Source organism: Balaenoptera acutorostrata, chromosome 9, assembly GCF_949987535.1.
Source record: "Balaenoptera acutorostrata chromosome 9, mBalAcu1.1, whole genome shotgun sequence".
NCBI lineage: Eukaryota > Metazoa > Chordata > Mammalia > Artiodactyla > Balaenopteridae > Balaenoptera > Balaenoptera acutorostrata.
The window spans coordinates 16,032,016-16,051,988 of record NC_080072.1 but is presented as its reverse complement, the minus strand read 5'-3'; the positions used below and the strand labels follow the sequence as shown (position 1 = coordinate 16,051,988).

At 49.4% G+C, this 19,973-nt stretch overlaps 1 protein-coding gene across 1 annotated transcript in view; it reads right to left on the bottom strand.

The window, feature by feature from the left end:
• Positions 1–1,941: 1,941 nt before the first annotated feature.
• SYT13 (synaptotagmin 13) overlaps positions 1,942–19,973 on the bottom strand; it is a 41,919-nt gene continuing 23,887 nt past the window's right edge. Inside the window, exons 2-6 of the mRNA XM_007181254.2 lie at positions 16,351–16,576; positions 13,569–13,703; positions 11,805–12,106; positions 7,463–7,592; positions 1,942–5,617 (exon numbers count right to left, since the gene is read on the bottom strand). Coding sequence (XP_007181316.2) covers positions 5,313–5,617; positions 7,463–7,592; positions 11,805–12,106; positions 13,569–13,703; positions 16,351–16,576 — 1,098 coding nt within the window. The 3' untranslated portion in view covers positions 1,942–5,312. The remainder of the gene's footprint in view (positions 5,618–7,462; positions 7,593–11,804; positions 12,107–13,568; positions 13,704–16,350; positions 16,577–19,973) is intronic.

The following is a 19,973-nucleotide window of genomic DNA, read 5'->3' as shown; positions in this document are numbered from 1 at the left end:
GGAAACTGGGATGGGAAACCAGGCTCCAGCAGAGTCTGCCTTGAGAAGAGACCTCACCTGGCTGAGCACAAGCCACCAGTAGACTGGTTTCTATGGTAACATCTGGCTTCCAGTCCTAAGACAGGCTTCCTCCCACCTCCTCCCAGGTAGGCACCTGCCCCCATCTCTGGCTTCAGGAAGCTGCCAAGGTCCCCACCAGGGACCATCTGCGCTGGCTCACCTGCAGGAGATGAGGGAGGGGCACAGGGGACCTTCTCCAAGGCTGGTACCAAGAAAACACCCAACCCCCTAAATCCATCCACAGCCACTTCCCATGGCTCTGTCCTTGCCAGGCATCTGCCCAGGGAAGGAGACAGAACAGATGCCAGGGTTCCAAGCTCTTGAAATGTTGGGCTTATAACTGGCTCTGAAAAAAATAGAAACTCTTGGGTGGAAAATTACCACTGGCTCCATTAGCAATTAAGCAAATGAGAAGAGGCTGACTCAGAGCCTCAGGTAACATCGCATACTGTCTGGAGGAGCAGGTGGCTGTCAGGACACCAGGCCCAGGGCAGGGAAGGCAGGTACACGTGTCCGTGGGTTTAGTTCGTTTTATGCATGAGATTGGAGGCCAGAGATAATGTGAAAAGTCTCAATTACCAAATCACAAAATGTTCAAACTTGAAGGGTGATCATTTTGTCCAAATTTATTTTACAGGTGCAGGCACAAGCCCAGAGGCAAGTGACGTGCCCAGGGCCATGAAGGTGGCAGTGACAAAGCCCAGCTGGGTTGCAGGTTCTCAGCTCCTAAATGCAGTGCTCTAGATTTGAGTTATTTCATAGGCAGGAGCAGAGTTTATTATTTAAGGAGGTTCAGGGGAAAGCCCCATATAAAATCATTCCTGAACTCTTCTTGCCTCTTCCATTTCTCTTTTATATAAATCCAGACTCTCAAATATTAGTTTTGGGCTCCAGGAGCCATATTCATAGTTACCTGTGAAACATAGTCTACACAGTATTTGGCTACGTGGGATAAAACCCACTTCTATTTAATTATGGAAGTTTAAATCCTGGCTGTAATTAAAAGATAACAAATATGTATATGATATAAAATAAGGAATTACATGCACAGACTTGAAAAGCAGAGCTTTTCTTTATGGTTCATTTATCCTTTTTAAGAGCCTTTGGTTTTAATTCCATGTGACCTGGCTGATTGCCTACTGACTTGAAAATTCAGGCCCTTCCCCTGGCTTAATGCCTGAGCCCCTTCCGGAAGCCAGGGCTCCAGCAGCCACCAGGAGGGCCTAAGATGACAGGATTCTGGAAGTTCCCTTGTCCCTGCCCACCACCTGGAGCACAGGTGAACCCCAAGCCACTGCCCTGACTCTTCCAGTGATGGGAGTACTACTTTGGGGGACATTAGAGAAAGTCTCTAGTTTCCACCTGATTTTTCTTCTCAAGAATAAAGTTAAATCCCCAAGAGACCTTGCCCAAGAACGTTCACAGCAGCATTTCCTCTAACGGAAAAAAAAAAAAGGAAAAGAAATATCTAAACATACGTCAACAGGAGAATGGGACTGTGGTATATTCATACAATGGAAAATAATACAGCAGCAAAAAAAATAAAGGAACTAGAGCTAAATAAATCTGCATGGATAAAGCTCAAAATTTTAACGTAGAGCAAAAATAATGCGATGCAATTTCAAATTAAAAACACGAAATATTCTATAGTGCTCAGGGTTTACATGTACAGGTAGTAAAAAGATAAAGAAAGGCTTGAGGTGAGAAACCCTAAATTCAGGATGGTGGTCTCCTGAGTGAAAGGCTGAGGGGATTTCAACTGTATTTGTCAAGTTTTGTAAAACTTGGCAGGGGTTCATGTGTGTTTATCAAATTATTTTTTCTACATTTTATATGTCTAAAATATTAAGTAAAAAGGAATAAAAAACACCAGGCAGCTGACCCTGTCGGAAATTATTTATTTACCACTGCAAGATTTTTGCTCCAAAGTGTGACACCAGACATGTGACTACAATATCTCATGCGTCTTTTTGTGCTTCCGTTCATGATTGCAAAACAGACACACACTTAGAATTGACAACAGGAACACAGGCAGCAAAAACAAATCACAAGGACTAGGTCTCTCTTTTGGTGGTCCTCACCTCCATTTGGCTTAAACTGCCCAGGACTCCTTTACATCCCAAAGGAATTGCCCCTGAAGAACTGCTCTCCCAAATTGTTCTCTCTACATAGCTTTGTTTGGGGTGATTTGCCACTGAATCCACACCAAGAGTCACATCTCAGATTGAAACGGACAGATGCGTGCAAGGTCTTGATCAATAGGCACTCAACAAATATATACTGATTTGAGGCAAGGAGTGAGTTACAGATTAATGAGATTAGACTCCCAATTCTCTACCCCATCGCCATGTATCTATGACACAGCCAGATCACCTTGTGGGCGACAGCCCAGTCAGAGATGGTTTCTCACTTTATTTTCACGTCTGATTCATGCACTTCTTAGAAAATGCTCCCTGGCAAAGGACAAGGTGTTCCTTTCAAAAAAAAAAACATCAGATGTGTTCACACAGACTCAATTACTCTAATTTGGTAGTAAATTGCAAGTGTTATCTGGTACAAGGTAAGCTGATGCAAAGATTAGTGAAGTTTTTTCATCTGGCAGTCTGATATCTCTGGGTAATTTAAAATTCACTGAGATGGAGTTTTGGTGGAAAAGCACAGCTTTTATAATCTCGTCTATCATTAATTACATTTACATAGTGAGCTATAAATTGTTATTAGGTGAATGGTAATACTCAGTGTCATGAATTTCTAGGCCAACTGCTGAGGTGCCTGATGACTTTACCATTGAGAACTCAGCTAGGACTCTGATTTTTATGCCATTTACATAAAAATGTGTCTTTTCCTGCCTACTCCCCTATCCAGTCTTCATTCATTAATTCATTCAACAAATATTTATTGAGGGTGCATGAGCCAGTTCTAATTCTAGGCATTTGGAATACACCAGTGAACACAACAGGCAAAAACCCCTGCAAAATCTGTCTCATTTCTATACAACCTTGTTAAGTGAGGTGATGGCTGACACCTAACATGTTAAGCAGTGACATTTGACTCCCATCAGAGGCAACTTTTAGTTTGGATTCTGGAAAACTAAACCTTTGAGATCCAAAGAAATGAATGCCTCATGATAGAATGACTGTGGGTGGAGTTGATATTCTGGGATCAGGGGCCCCATTAACTCACCTCAAACATCCTTTGGTGTGACTGTAAGGCAGGTGAATGGACTTATAAGGAAGTAGAACCCACGTCTCCTGATTTTAAGTCTAGAATCCAGACTTTTTTAGATTGGAGTAGAAGATATAACCAAGAAGAGAGTACTGGTCAGCTTACATAGGGAATGTTTTGTTCTGTTTCAGCATGCCAACCAAAAAAGGGAGACCAGAATGGTGAGGGGGATCTCAAAAACAGGTCGTAGGAAACCACTAACAAATGCCTTGCCTAAAAAAACTTGGCAGACGGTGGCCAGCCTTAATGGGAGAGATTTCCAGTTACGTGAAAGAATTTCCCATTTGAGAGGGATTAGATATTTTTCTGTTTCTTCAGGGGACAGGTCGAAATTATTTCTAAATGTTTTTCTACTTCTGTCCAGAAAGGGAAAATAACGACACAAAGGTGATATGTCTCTACTCAGATTCTCAGGGAGAGACCAAGAATGATTTGACTTGTTAAAGGACTGAAGGAAAGGAATTCATTTTTAGATCAGGGGCCTGGGTGACATCTGAAGGCCCAGAGTTTAGATGTCAGTATTAAAGAGTCCAAATGTAGAATCCATGGTTCTGGAAATGCCTGGGATGATTCTGGCACTTTCCGGGCATGGTCAGTTCCCAACATGAAGCTTAAAGATGATCTGCTGGTGGCCTTGGAGTTTGTCTCTAACCAGGGATGCCTATAGCTCTCAAGTACAATTTCATCTATCACATCATTCACAGAGACAGAGCTGCCACGTCACTAGTCCTATTTTATGGATGGTCAACAACAGAACCCAGGAATCCTGGTTCCCAGGCAAAGATTATAACCACTCAGCAAGGCTCATAATGTTATTAATGATGTGGACAGCTATTTGGAATAATCAGGTAGTGATTTGAAACCTAGCTGCTCATTATTTACTAATGGAAGTGATAGGTCCTAAAAACAGAGGGACAGGGGCACATTTGCAAAAGACCTCATTTCCTTCTCTACCTCCACAGAGCCAGACTAAATTACTATGTGCCCCAAACTGAATTCCTCCTCAAGTGGCTGGTATGCTGAGAAGGGATGCGTTTGACTCAGAGGGTCACTTTGGTGATGCTGGTGGATGTGACAACCAGCATCCAATAACTAACGGGGGATCCCACCTATTCCTGGTCAGGGAAGGTCTCCCCAAGTATAACATAAACTGATTTCGAGATGAAACAATACAATTATTCAATAGAAAGCACAAAATTCAGTCCAAGAGCAGGATCTGAAAAGCACAGATGAAAACATTAAGAATTCAAATGATGACATTAAAAATGGAGGCTCCTAAATTTTATATCAACAATTGAGATGTCCACCATTGGCACCGGCAGCCCCAGGGTGTTGGGGGCCTGACGAGGACTGTGAAACCCTGTCTGGGATGTTGTAAAAGGGATTTCTCCAAGTGCGGTGCTCCAACCTTGGCATGCAAACTACTCTGTGTTTGCTTAAAATGCAGCCTCCTGGGGTTCAGCCAGGATTACGGATTCGGAATGTCTAAAACAGGGCCTGGGAATCTGCTGGTGATTCTTCACACACTAAGGTTTGAGAACTGCTGGGTTAGTTAGTGCCTTGGGTCAGTAGCACGATTTCCTGCTGGCTAAGATTCCATCCACCCTGACAATCTCTAATTCTTATGAGATGATCCAGGATACATAATTTCTGTCATCCTTTTTGACACACTTATTTTTAAAAAGCCACATTCCTTGCATCCATTATTCCCCAGATTAAGCTTTCTCTGCATCTGGCCTGACCCCCACTGCAAAACCTGCACACAGACCGTATATGATAAGTGTCTCTGCAATAACACAGGTAAGCAAAACGCATTCCTCCTGACCCAAATGTCCCGTCTCCGCCCTGCCCTGCCTTGCTCGTTTTTAAGAAACAGGAGTGTGATGGGAGAGGAAGAGGGTCCTGGTCTTCGCACACACATCTGTCTTCTGGTGTCAGAATGCAAATGGGGCACAAGAGGAGGTCGCAGAGGACAGTGGGGCTGGGAGCGGGCTGTGCCCGAGGAGGGTGGCGGCCTGGGCGGCCGCCTACAGGTGCAGCTGGTGCCACATGGCGATCTGCCGGCGCGGATTCTTCAGCATCTCCTCCCAGTGGCTGCGCTCGGAGCCCGAGGCGTGCAGGCCCAGGCTGCAGCGCCCAAGCGGGCAGCTCTGCCCCTCGGCGCCCTGGCCCAGCACGTCCAGCTCCACACTGGAGGCCCGCAGCAGGTCATCCGGCAGCTCAAACATGATCATCTCGTTCCACACGGGGTTGATCTTGTGCTTGGCGCGTTTCGTCTGCTTCTTCTTCAGCTTCCGAGCCTGGTGCTTCAAGGTCACCTTGACAGAGACATCTGGGGAGAAACAGGGGGACAGAGACAGAGAGAAGGGCCAGGAGTGAGCTTCTGGGGCGTGGTGGGGCCTGGGATGATAGTCCCTCTCGGGGATGGAGAGACAGGGTCTCTGGCTCAAGATCTGCACTGAGGCACCCTCTCTACCACCCCTCCCCCCACCCCATGGGCCATGTATTCATTCAACAGCTATTAAATGCCCACCATATGGCAGACACTGATCTAGACATGGGGGTACGGCAAAAGCTCCTGCCTCAAGTGTGGAGAACAGACCATAGCACAATATATATGGCTGGTCATCAGGTGGCCCATGACAGGGTCACGCTAAGGTACAGCCAGGAAAGTTTGTCATGAGCCCTTCCGAGTGCCTTCACGTCCCACATCAAACCAGGCCCAGGATGATGGCTCAGACGTCCTGCAGCTTGATTTTAAACTCAGACCAGAAACACTAAGCCATCCCTACGTCTTCACCCCCTTGGTTCTCCGTCCAAGCATTTTTGTCGGTTCCTAAGATAGTAGGTCTCCTGCTGGTTGGTTGAGTTCTTCTCATCTGTTCTTTTGCAGGTTTTACTTGAGGATCCCGACCTCATGCAGAGGGTGAGGGTAGCCTGCCTTGACCCCCAGTAGAACTCTCCACCCCAGGAGACTGGCCAGCAGGTCACTAGACAAGCTTTCTGGTAACATCATGAGGTGCAGGACTCAGATTGTGTTTTCATTAGTCAGGGTTTCGGAAGCAAATGTGAGAATAATTGTTACTCTGTATTTATTGCTATAATTATCACCCCCAGGTGGTTAGTTTGTTATTTCAGCAGAGATATTTGAGAGATAAAGTGCTCAGCTGTAATTGTCCTGACAGGAGCTATAAAGATTAAAAAAAAAAAAAAAAAAAAAAAAGAGCAGGAGACAAAGTATTGTCTGGAGGGGATGAGGAAAAAGCATTGCATTCTGACCTTTGGCTCAGGCATCTGTCAGCCAGACCAACTCTTCTGATTTCATTCGCCAAAAATCTCTTGCTCAAAGGTTCTGAATGCAGAGGCAATTCTTTATTTGTTTGCTGCTATAAATATCTATTTATTTATATCCTGCTCTGAGCCCTTGGCTTCGGGTCCAAGTATCATAGGGCTGACCAATGCTACTTTTCTGCTCTGACAGGAGAGGCTGTTTGGTCCTTAAGACTTGCGGCCTGTGCTGCCATATCCAGAAGGAAAAGCCAAGGCCTCCAGAGTGTTGAGGAGATGTTTATTTGGGTATATGCACAGACGCCGCCTTAGCCTGTGCACCCCCACGCTTTCTGCTGTCGCCCACACTCAGCTGGTGTGGGGATGGCAGGTTGGCAAAGGCTGGGAAGAGAGGGGAGCCTAGGGTGGGTGTGGGGAGTAGAGTGGCAGCTAGCTGAAACTGGAGAAGGAGAACCCTGGCTTCCCGACACCTGCGTGGAAGGTGGGTCCAGCCGGGTCTGGTTGACGAGGGCTGGGCTAAATTTTCCCTACAGCCCAGACACTCCACTCCCTGGCTACAGTCTGATCCTTGGCTTCCTATGACCCATGGGTAAGGCTGATTCTTCTCGTCATGGATCTGCAACGTAGGGAGCCCCAGCTAGCTCATTCCTGGGCCCCAGTGGGTGGGATCGGCCCCGGAGTGAATGGATGTGAATTTAGAGAAGTGAGTGTGTCCTTCCAAATTGGTGTGTATGTTTGGGGTGGAGGACACGGCTGAGGCTGACTCCACAAACGTACTGACGTTCCACATCCCTGCTCACCTGTGCCCACTGCCTCCCAGGTGCCACCCCCCCTGCACCTATTCCTCGCAGTGGGAGGGGCCCTAGCTCCCCTCTCACACCTCACTCACCCTTCCCCAGGAGCTCCTTGGACTGATTAGCGTGGAGGTTCTTGGCCTTAATCAGCACCACTAGGAGGCGGTTGGCAGCCGGGAGGTAGCTGATGGAGAGAAGGACCTCTCCCGTTCCTGCAGACGCCTCCTGAAACAGAAGAGGGGATGCAGGAGGTGAGTCTCATTTAGGGATGCCTTCTGACCCCCTCACCATCGCTGAGGCTGGGATCACACTAGCCTCGTATCCAACGGGCATCCTAGAAACCATTTACCCATCAGTACTGCTTTCTCCACCCTCGCAGAATGGAGGAAGGCACAGAGGAATTCTGTGTAGCATGTGTTTCAGTACAAGTTTTTTTCATTTGCCACAAAACGTGATTTTCCAAACAGTTTATATTCAAATCCAACATATAAAACAGATCAAAGAGATGCCACTCAGGATGTGGCAGGGCCAGAGGGCCTGGACCCCCTCTCACCTTCATCACCCCCGCCCCCGGCTCCTGGGGCGACTGTATAGAGCCCTAGGGTTCTAGAGAACAGAGTTTGAGAACCACTGTATTGACTCATCAGGTCCCTGGGGCAGCGGGCTGCTGTAAGACATTACTCTGCTTGAAAAAATAATCCCTTCCAGGCCCTGCAGGGATGAGAGAGTCAATAATGCGATGTACTAATGCTGAGCAGGGCCTGGCTTGGTCAACAGAATGGCCAACCGTGTCAACAAAAGGCCGGGCATACGAGGGGAGGTACCACACCAGAGACACTGGCAGTAACTGTGATTTGCAGGAGGTGCTGATGCCTCCGGGAAACATCCAGAGTGTCCATCCCCCATCTGCAGCTTTACAGAGTGTCTCCGCTGAAATTCCTACAAGAGTTTGCTTGGAATTTCAACAAATCCATTGAGGGACGAAAACGAGTGAAAGAGACACCACAGGAGGCAGGTCACAGCCCAAGGATAGTGCTAAGAGTATAGAATTGATTGTCGGGTTTCAGTTCCAATCTTACCATTTACTAGCTGTGTGACCTTAGGCAAGTTATTTCTCTTTCCAAAACATCCATTTCCTCATCTGTAAAATGGGAACAATAATATCTCCACCCAATGGGGTTGTGAAAATTAAAAGAGTAATTATTTAACGGCTTAGAACAGTGCCTGGCACACACGACAGCATCTGTCCCCTTGCTTTGACGATTACCATTAGTTATCAAGGAAGGACAATCACTACTTCTTGAGATGATTAAGTGGGAACATTGTTTCTGGGTGAATGGGAGCCAGTCTGGGTTTAGGGAGTGAAGCTGGATGGAGTAGCTGGCCAGCCCTCTGCCGGGGTCACACCTTTCATCCAGGAAACATGTCTTCAATAGGACCGCAACAATTCAACTAGCCCTAAGTGGCTAGTCATATGATGGAATGATTCCGGGAGATGCCAGGAATTTGGTAATGGCATTAAGGGTAGCAGCTAACATTACACACTCTGTGCTGGGTGCAATTACAATATCTATCCCCCGAGCCTTCACCTCCACAAAGCCATCCCCAGCACCTAGCACACAGCTGACACACAATACCTATTTGTGAGAAGGAAGGGTGAGACATCCCATTTAATCTTGACAACAGGAGTAAGAGGGATACTGACCTGGTTCCCATTTTAAGCATAAGACCCTGATGCTCAGAGAGGACCCTTCACTGCCTGAGGTCATGTAGCCAGTAAGTAGCAAAACTGAGACTTGAATGGGGGTCTGGTCTGATAGCAAAGCCCCAGTCCTAAACCCGTGGTCCTCCAGCATCCTCGGTGGACAGACCTCTCATTTCACAGTAAAGGAACTGAGTTCAGGCATGTGTACTGAGGGGTGGCAGCTGAGCTGGGATGGGCACCAGCCTCCTGATTCAAGATCACTTATTGGAGGTCCACAGTTGTTGGCCTGGGCTGTGGCCACAGGGTGACCAAGTGAGAGAGGCCTGGACCCATCAGCCCGTGAAGGGCTCGTCACCTCTGTGTAGGGAGCCAACAGCCCCAGATGAGCCCAGCTGGCCGTGCCACAGCTGGAGAATTTTAACAGCATCTGCCCTCTCGGCTCTGCTGTTTGAAGTATCTGCTGACAAAAATAACCCTCTTTCTTTCTCCATCTTTTCTCTGTTTTTTCCCGCACCCACCACCCCTGCATCTTTCTCTTGGGCTCTCAATAAATCATTCCAGCTGCCCTTGGAGTGGGTCACTCTGTGGTCCCTGGTGATGCACATGCCACTTTTGGCTGAGTGTCTTCCGGTGAGAACTGGGGCACCACTGGCACCTCCTTTAACCCATTCTGACCAAGAGAAGAAAAACATGTGGGCTACAGCAACTGATGGCTCCACCCACTTTGTTCAAATCAGCCCGCACCCTCCAGCTAGTGGGGGCAAGGGGCTCCCTAGCCTGGCCTTGGGGCTCTCTCATACACCGAGAGCCCCATCTCAGACTTCTGACTCCACGCTGCCCTCTGAGATTGTTCACATTCGTGGCAAGCAGGCCAGCGGTCCAAGTGGATGTGGGAGTACATTTGCGGAACAGTGACAGCTACCATGAGTGTGATGATTATTAGGATGGATGAGCCGTGAGGGCAGGTCTTTTGCCTTCATCACTGCTGTGTCCCCAGCTCCTGGCACTGTGCCTGGCACATGGTGGGAACTGGGCAAGGTATTTGTGGAATGAATGAATAACTTTTGTTCTTCTAGGGGAAAGGATGGGAACAGGTTAGGTGCCTGGGATTTCTGCACAGATAGGCTGCATTTCTACCATTTTGGAGCAGCACCAAACTCTCCAAAGCCCTGGGGTGGAGCCCCTCCATCTCCTGAGGAAGCTGGTTTACCAGCTGAATAAACCAAAGTGTCGGGTTCCTCTTCCCGGGGGGGCCCAGGCTGTGATTCCACGCAAGTCCCAAATCACACACTAATTAGAGAGTGTGCTTGGGAACAGCCTGGGTCCAGCTGAGAGCGCCTGTCAGTGTTTATCAATTTTCTGAGGCTGGGCAAGAGAGGAAGATAAGGCGAAGAAGATATCACAGCAAAAAGTGGAGCAGGTGGGAGTGAAAGCGTACTCTCCCCTCCCTCGGAGCTCATCAGGAAAGGTGCCTGCTGACTGCATCTCTGTGCATTGTCGGGCACTTACATCCCATGGCGGCAGGAGGACAACCCGGGATTTACAACCAGACTGACCTGGCCTCAAGGCCGAGCTTGCCAGGTCCCAGCTGGGCGACCCCACGCGGGTCACTGAGCTACTCTAAGCCTCAGTTCTCTTGCCTGTAAATGCCATAGTCCTGGTGTCACTTCCGCCTGGTTGTTTAGGGACAGAACTTAGGTAAAGTTCGAAGCATAGCAACTGATAGATGGTAAAAGCTCAAAAATTAGTGTCTTTGTTAGTATTTTTATTACTCCAGTCTGGGAGTCAGCAAACTTTTCCTGACCAGATAGTAACTATTTTAGGCTTTGTAGGCTATACAGTCTCCAGATAAGGCACTGACCAGCTGGTTGAAAGATTGGTCATCCAGAAGGTTCCCTCTAGGCACCATCATGGCAGACCCTTGGATGAGGCCTGGACCTGGGGGCCCAAATAGCCACACACTGTCCTGCAGCCCTGACCTTCCTTGACCCCCCTCACTGTCCTGGGGGGAATGATGATTTGCTCTCCGAGGAACCTCTCTCTGAACAGCGAAGCATCTCAGCAGACGCTTGTTTCCCACTCACGGCTTCTGCAGTAGCAGAGGGGTGGGGAGAACCAACCCAGGCTACAACCAACACCCCCCAGCACTGGTCACTCCTTCAAAGCCCAGCACAAGCACCACTGCACACCAGGCCTTTTAGGACTCCCCGTCAGAGCGCTTCAGTTAGGCCCCTCTTAGATGTCTTATGTCAGATATCATCATCGTCATAGCCAACATCACTGTCATCATCAACTGTTCCAATTTCTCCCTCTGGCCTGTACTTTCTGCGAGTCGAGGGGCTTTGCCCGGCGCTCCTCTCCCCTGCACCGCCTGGCCCACACTAGGTGCATGGGGAGTATGAATGGTTTTAAATGGGGATAATATTGTTAGCACCAGAGCCAATTCACTCACAGTGTGATGTCTTCCATGATGGCAAGGCCAGGGGTGGGCGTGTGCATGGCAAGCTAGAAGCAAAACTAGACACCAGGAATCCCCAGTGCTGAGCTATCAGTCTGCTCCAGCCCTCCACCCTGTTCAAGACTCCACCTTACTTTGATACCCCGCCTCCCTCCCCAGACCCCCGCCCCTAGCCTGGGAAGTTCTCTGAAGTTTGTTCCATGAGCACTGGCCCAGTCCTGCATCCCACGCGCCACTAACAGGTTTTACCTTTCCCGGGGAGAGGCAGCCCTACCTTAACTGAAGTCTTCAGCTCGCCCCACTGGGCGGCCCCCAGAGGCACCGACACCCCATCCAGGCCCAGGCACAGCTCCCCAGCCACACTGTGGCGAGAGAAGCGGTCGCAGGTCCTCAGGGTCAGTGTCAGGGTCGCTGTGGGGAGCTCCCCCTCTGCCAGGGGGAGCGCAAGGCCTTCCTCCCACGTGGTGTGCAGCTGCCGCTTCTTCAGGGCCGTCTGGGCCTCCACGGAGCCCATCTTGTTGGCCACGCTGCCCTGGATATAGCAGTCACAGCCTCCGTCATGGTCACTGGTCACAGCTGCAGCCGGGGAGAAAGCAGCCAGATGTAGGGCTTGCTGAGGACCAGGGGAAGGGAGAAGTAGGGCCCTGCTGTGAGCTGCAGAATCCGGCTTAGTTGTCATGACCTTGGGTGTCTGAAAGACCCCGCCGGGGCTGACGACACTGGCTTCGTGCAATCGCCTTTCAGTAAGACATTTAGAAATCGGAGATCCTCCTCATGACTCTGAGATTTCCCCAAGGCGCCAGGGCCCACAGACTGCTGATGATTTTCATCAGTCTTGCTGCTGATTCCATAATTCGTTTGCTCTCTACATTAAATATTTACCACACAACTACCTGTGATATAAATCGCTTGGCCCCTACCTCATGACTGCTATTTTACATTCTGAACTTTGGTGTTTTTAAGGCTTCCCCGAGTGGAAATTTGCACCTGTGGAGCTTTTATGACTGGTTCCTCAATGATAATTTGAGAAGCGGTAGCTGGCGTTACCCAGGCAGAGAAGACGAAGAACTGAGGCCGTGTGTCCTAATGGAAAGAGCCCTGCAGTGAGCTTCGAGGGAACTGGGCTTAGTCCTGGCTCTGGCACCAGGTTGTTGGAGTGATCTTAGACAAGTCACCTGATGTTGCTAGACTTCAGTTTCCGAACTGTAAAATGGGACTACTGTGAAGCCCAAATGTAAGAAAGTATATGAAACACTAAAAAAAATCTTAAAAGAAGTAAAAACGAAAAACACTCCCTCAGAAAAATAAAATTAAGTACGAAAGTCCAATTTATCCTGTCCCCAGCTTCTAGCTTCCAGGAGCCGCAGAGTAGTGCATTTTTTAGCCCCGATTCCTTTGCAAAGTCTTAGCTTTGTTTGCTGATGGTAAAGTGAATTGTCAGGGTAGGGAGACCAGGGACATCCTGACCCTGTAGGAAAGACTACCTGGTTCTAGGACTACAAAAGCTTTGCTGACCATTCAGAATACCCTCTGTGTCTAGCACAGGCCCTGTCCAATGTCAAAGGCATCTATGGCAGAGATGACTAGCTGTTCAACAAAACCCATTCCTTCTTTTAACTGGGCACCTGCTAGGCCACATTTCCCAGGCTCCTTTGCAGTCAGTGGTCATGTGACCAAGTTCCAGCCAATGGGAAGTGAGCAGGCGTGATGCATACCTTACATAGGATACAGCTTTTAAGGAACAGTTGTGCCCTCTCCCTGTTCTCCCCATCCTTCCACCTGCTAGATGACAAGGAGGCCTCAGTGGAAGGAGCCTGGTCCCTGAATCACTATTTGGAGGAAAGATGTCCACCAACCAGGAATCTCCACTTTGGACAGGTATCTGAGAGAGAGGAAAAACCCTGTGTGTCTGAGCATCACACACGTCAGGGTCTTGTTTGTTACAGAGTGCTAATCTAGTACCCAGTGCTACCTCCAGCCACAGATGCTCTGGGGAGACAAGCACACAGAAGGCTGTGAAAGTCAGCTAAGAACATACCTTCCAGGCGCGTCACAAATAGTTCAGCCTTCTGCCTGTCGTAGTCTAGACGGTAGTGAAGTTTGGGAGCTTGGTTCCACCTGGCAGCCTTCTCTGGGTTCCAAGTCTCCATGACACAGACATCCTGCACCACACCTGTTAAGAAGGTCAAGCCATTACTCCCACCCACGCTGGGGTCTTGTTTTCCAGGTCATGCCTTTTCCATCTCTGCCACAAATCCAAACCCAAAGCTTCCTAACCAGGTGCAAAATCATGGTGGCTGCACCAGGGGACCACCTGTGGTCCCGGGCATTACCTTTCAAGGGACCATCACAGCTCAGTGGGCAAGACACGGGCTTTGGCATCAGACGTGAGCTGTTACATAATAGTTATGGGACCCTGGACAAGTTACTTGACTTCTTTGAACCTCAGTTTCCTCATCTTTACAATGGGCATGATAGCGGTTCCTTCTTCCTGGAGTTCCTGTGAGCATTAAATGAAATAAAGTGAGAAAGTACTTAGCCCAGGACCTGGCCCCTGGTGAGCTTTTAGTAGGGGAAACTGTCACAGACTGTGTGGTCCTGATCATCCTGTTTCAAGCAAATCATTCCCCAGCCCATCTCCAGCTCCATCTCTCTCACAGAGTCCAATCCCTGCTCCCCGGGAGTTCATGGCTGGAAATAAATGTCAGAGAATCAGTCAGGCAGGAGTAGATACTGGAGGGCAAGGTTGGAGATAGTGGATTTGACTTTAGAGCATGTTCAGTAAATACTTGCTGAATGAATGAATTTAATTCAGAAGTTCTGAAAACTACAAATAATGCTCACTCGGTCCCTCACTCGGACAGGAGCCAAACATCTGGAAGGTTCTCATTGGTCAAGCAGCTAATGAGAATGAAAGGACCCAGCAGCTAAGGAGACTCCACTTGTAGCAAGTTGGAATTTAACATTTTTTTTGATTTTCAGGACTAATTTAAAGGGCAGAAATATAAAGGAGTATTTAATTTCCAAAACGGTTCATTATTGGGTTCCTGCAAGTAGTGAAGAATCTCCCTGGTGCGTCTAAGCAAGGAATGGGTTGACCAGGATGTGAGCAACAATGTGTGAAGCCAAACACACACCCACCCAGGACCCGGGTGGCTTCCAAGGGCAGCACATGGACAGTGTCAGAGGGGGCTTGCCTGGCACCCTGAGCTTTCGGGTCTCAGACTGCTTCAGCCTTCAGAATCAAAACCAAACCGAGACCAAACCCAACCCAGCACCCCTGGGAAATGCAGAAGCAGATTCAGCTTCAAAAATCAGGACCCCGTATATGTATAACTGATTCACTGTGCTGTACAGCAGGAAGTAACACAACATTGTAAATCAACTATACTTCAATAAAAATTTAAAAAAAAAAAAAGAATCGGGACCCTGAGCTCTAAAAGGGGCTGATGCGGATCATCGATGGTGGGAGTAGACTGAGTTGCGTGCATCATGGGGACAGTGTCTAATCTGGCGTCCTCTCCCTCTGCACACCCTGGCCTCTGGTCAGTATTTGCTGAACCAATCAGCTCTTAGATTTTGGTGGAATCAGAACGTGGTTGTTGCCTTCCGTGGTGGGGAAAGGAATGAGGAACCAGAAAGAGAAAACAAATGGATGTGTTCTGAATTCTTCAAAGTTTCAGACTCTGAAGTACTCTGCTGCTGTCCTTGGTGGAGAGTGTCCAAGCCTGGCTTCATCCCAGCCTTGAGAAATCTGGGGCTCCCAAGAAAGAGGAGCCCCCCTGTGATTCTGCTTCTGATTCTGATTACCACTCCCAAGGGTCCTCATGCAAATTGTTCCCCACCCGCCAAGCTTAAGCTCTCAAGGCCTCAATGGGTTTATTTTAAAATGTGAGCTGGCAAACCTGGAGGCTAAAAGCCAACCAGGATTCGTTCCTGCCACCAGCACTACCTGTATTTGTTCTCGAAGAAACGCCAGCAGAATCACCGTGGTTCTGGGCTGGGTTGGTGGGGGGCACCTGTTCACTGGTCAGCGTGGTGCTGGACCCAGGCCAGGAGATGCCTTAGGAGCCAGTTACGCTGCTTCTGTTTCCACCATCTCCCTCTCCAACCACACAAAACAAAACCCCAAACCATGCAACAATCCGTTCTCCTGGCTGGATTTTTTGTCTCCTTATAAAAGTCTGCATGCTCCCTTGGGTTAGGCACTGTCTCTGCTTCCATATCTGCCCCAGCGTCCAGCATAGCGCTGTACACAGAAAGGTGTTACATTCTTGATGTTGATGCTGATGAGAAGGAGAATAGAGACAATAATAATGATGTTTTTTTTTTTTTTTAATGATGATGTTTTGATTACATCCTTGGGCCAGGCTCTGAGTTAAACACTTTCTATGCATTATTATGTTTACACTTTACAACAACCCTACTGGGCAGGTGATAGTATGATCCCATTTTATATACGAGGAAACTGAGGCCCCCAAAAGATTAGCAACGTGACCAGGGTGACACAATGGGTATATAAAAGGGGAGAGATTAAACCCATGACTCTGAAGCCCGTAGTTTGACCGCAGCTCTTTATCCCCTCTCTATAGCGGTGCCCACGTCTTGAAAGGGACTCTCCATTTCCCAGTGGAAAGTTGGAGGCCTTGGGGAGACGCAATGTGGGAGCATGCAGGGAATAAAGGGCTAAAGGGCTGTCATTCCAAGGTGCTGTGCCCACTTGGATGGACACTGGGGCTGGCCATGCCCACCATCTACAGAGATGCTTTCACCCCTCTCTGAGTACTGCCCACGGAAGAGTGGGGGGTAGAGAGCCCTACCATTCTGAGGAAGGACCAACAGCTCTTCTGTGACCTGCCTCTTCAGGCGGCTGTCATTTGGGGCCTGGGGGCTGGCAGGTGCAGCAGGCTCCTCTGTGGTCCTCAGCGTGTAGTCAGCGTAGTTGATGACCTCGGGGGCCGTCACAGCCGGCCTGGGGCCGTAGATGTCTGGGAACTTGAGGAGGGCCCGGGGCTGAACGGGCTCTGTGGACTTTTTGACGTTGAACTGCACACACAAATCACTCTGATTAGTCCACGAGAGGATCTCCTGCCTGTTCCCACCCACAGAAATGACAGTAGATGACCTGAGCTTTCAAGGGAGGCAGAGGGAGGGCTGTGGTTGCTTTCTGCTCTGAGGACCATGACTTGGGAAGGCAAAATGTCATCTCCAAGCGCAGCAGAATCCCCAACATCATGAATCACGCTAGGGCCCGCTGAGATGTCAGCCCTGTTCGTCCATCCCGCGTGCATCCATTCCCTGTGTACCCTACAGCTGTGCCCGCAGGTGTTCCCCAGGCCTATCACGGTGGTCTTCCCTCCACTGCTCTCATCTGTGCTCCCTACATCTCTGTTTTCTCTCCTCCTAGTCTTTCTCTCTTATTCCTCCTCCCCCACCCCTTCTCCACCCAATGGCTCAGAAAAGTCTGTGGTCCCACAGACATTTGCAAGGCATCCAAGCTCCTTGCAGTGACCTGTAATTGCTCGGCCAGCCTGGCCGTGCTCATCTTTCTGGCACTGCCCCCAAACCCCTTTCCAGCCACTGAGCGACCTGCTTCTCAAACAGGCTGAACTCTTTCTGGGTCTGGCTTCTGGCCCCCAACTCCTCCCCACAAACCACTCACTCCCACCTCTACCAGCTCTAAATTAAGTCCCTCCTCCAAGCCTGTCCCTCCTTATCACCACATCCAGCGCTTTGCTTTACAGCATCTCTCTCACCCTGTATTGTTTTCACCATAGCCTGGCCTGTTTGTGGTCAGTCTCTCCCACTAGCAGGTGAGCTCCATAAGCACAAGGATTATGTCTTGTCTTGCTCCTGCAGTGTCTGCTCACAGGGAGCACACAGTACATACTTGTGGCTAGGGCTGCCATGTTCAGTTGTTTGTTTTGTGCACTGCACAAAGATGTCTGGAGGAGGAGCAAGTGGGGGCTGAAATGCAATTTGTGCACCCCTTGCCCAGCTATGTGCCCTGGGGTAGGGCTGAGTCCACCTGGAGGAAAGCACATCTTTTCTTTACACAAAGACCCACCTGCTTGTCAAGTCTTAAGTAAGCAAGGCTGCCTCGTACAGGAGTGGAATCTTCTATCTTTGCCTCCACTGGGGACTGAGATTTCTCCTACTTGAGGGATTCAAAGTTATTTAACAGGCAGCAATACTGGGGACCTGCCTAGTCCCCAGGAAATTGGGGGTGGATGACCAGATCTAGAGCTTGAGTTGCTGGCACACTGGGTGGGCAGCCCACAAAACAGCCCTCAGTTTGAGGCAGGTAACAACCCACAGCAGAGCCCCCAAGGAGCTGCCTGCCCTCCACGCTGTCCTCTTGCCCCTCCGCGCTCTGCGGCTGTTGGAGGGGCTGGCCAGGCATTCAAGGCTGCTCTACCCAGTGGCAGGAGTGACTGAGAGGCTGGGAAGTGTGTGCAGTCCTGGAGGGGGGCGGTGGTTACACTGTTTCAAAGTTCAGGTTTCCTGTGTTTGCACTCTGTACATTTCACTACCCCAGGACAACTCCTGGACATTCTGCCCTGGTTGAGACTCTGTCCCCAACCGTTCCTGAAGGATGCTGGAACTTGATGACGGGAGCATTCCTAACTATCCTCGTTCACTGGACAATGGATGGAGAGTCCATGAGAAGGTGCGAAAGGGGTGAGAAGCAAGAGCCAGCCTCTTCTGAACACCCACTTCCTGCGGGTACCCTGAGGGCTGCAGTCCCTGCATTGCCTCACGTATCCTTCAGAACTCCCTAAGGGCCTTAGAGAGGATAAAACATTTCATTCCTCTCTTGGAAACACTGCCCAGTAGGCTATAATGCAGCCGAAGCTAGGACACCTCTATCCTGATCTCTGCTGAGTGCATCTGGCGCGCATGAGCTCGAAAAGCACTTCCGACTTCAATGGACCAAGGTTGCCCTGGACCAGTCAGTGCGGGCAGTAACAAGATCAAGCCTAGACCAGCCTGACCCCAAAGCCCACTGCCCCAGTGGCTCCCAACCTTTCTTCTGCCTTCAAGCCTTTGCCAGGCAGCACCCATCCTTCAGAGACGCTTGTCATTATTACACATTTCGACTAGGCACCCTGGGAGGAGCTGTATGATTTGCAAAGTCAGGCCCCCTTTGCACCTCCACCACATTGAGAGTGTCACTGGGCATCCAGGGGCCTGGCTTCTGGTACTGACCCAACCGTCTGAGCTTGAGTGACTTTTGGCAGGTCATTTCACCTCTGAGTTATCACTCAAGAGACAGGTGATTTCAAGGCTTGTTTCACTCCCACAAGCCGAGCTACAGAGGTGGGAGACGCTGTTCTTTATTTGCCGGTACAGGTGAGTTGGGGAGACAATCACAAACAGGAGAGTAAATAAGAGTATATTTGACAGTTTGGGACTGCAGTACAGAAGCAGGCAGCAGACAGCCTGTGTAAATAACAGGTGGGAGAGAGCAGACGACACCTGCAGGGGGCAGGCAGAGGAGTCCTGGAGGTCAAGGAGGAACCAGGGCGTGAGCTAGACCTTGAAGGAGAGGGGGTCTGGATGGCAGAGGGAGGGCTGGGGAGGAAGGCTGGGCCCCGGGAGGAGACACACAGAGCAATGACCGATGTCCCCATGTCTTCTTGTCCTCCACAAAGTGGTGCTTGCCTCTAATATTTCATCTGAGTTATGCTAATTATACTATTTCACAATAAAGAAACGGAGAATGGAGGAAGTTCAAGGTCATACAACTGATGAGCAGTATATAGTCAAGCCTCCAGATATTTTTCACTTCCAATTTGTGTCATTTCCACTGCCTTGCAGCTGTTTTTTCAGAAAAATAAGTCCTTGTTTGTTTTGGATGCTGGATTCTAAGTGGCAACTGCAGCATTGCAGGGTTCGGGTTGCTAAGACTCCCTCCTTTGTGGCAGCTTCCCACAGGCCACTGGACCACATCCTCTTCTCAGAGTCACCCTGTTCTGTCGCTTGTTGCGGCCAGAACTGAGGCTCTTGGGCTGGTCTAGGGAACACTTTTACATTTACACTTGGTTTCATCTCAGTTCAATCATTTTAGAAAAGGGCTATGATGATTAATTCCCAGTTTGATCAAATTTGGCTGACTTTGCATTTTTAATAGGGAAATAATCACTGGGCTCAGTTTTGAGTGAGGTCCAGTCTGTGTCACCTCAAGTCTCTGCAGAGCCTGAGTTCGAATTCCTCCCTACACAGTGGGTCTCACTTTGTGTGCCCCTGAGAACCTCAGGAGCCTGCAACGGGCTAGGCTTTTCTTGGATGTCCGTCAGTATCCATTCCCTGCTCCCTCTACCTTCCCTCCAGGTCACCAGGCTTTCTGGGTCCCACCCCAGCTCCGGGGCAAGGGTGGGGAGGGGGGTTCTCTTTGGTCTGATTCTATTCGTTCTTGGCATCATCTTGGGAACAGTTTCTG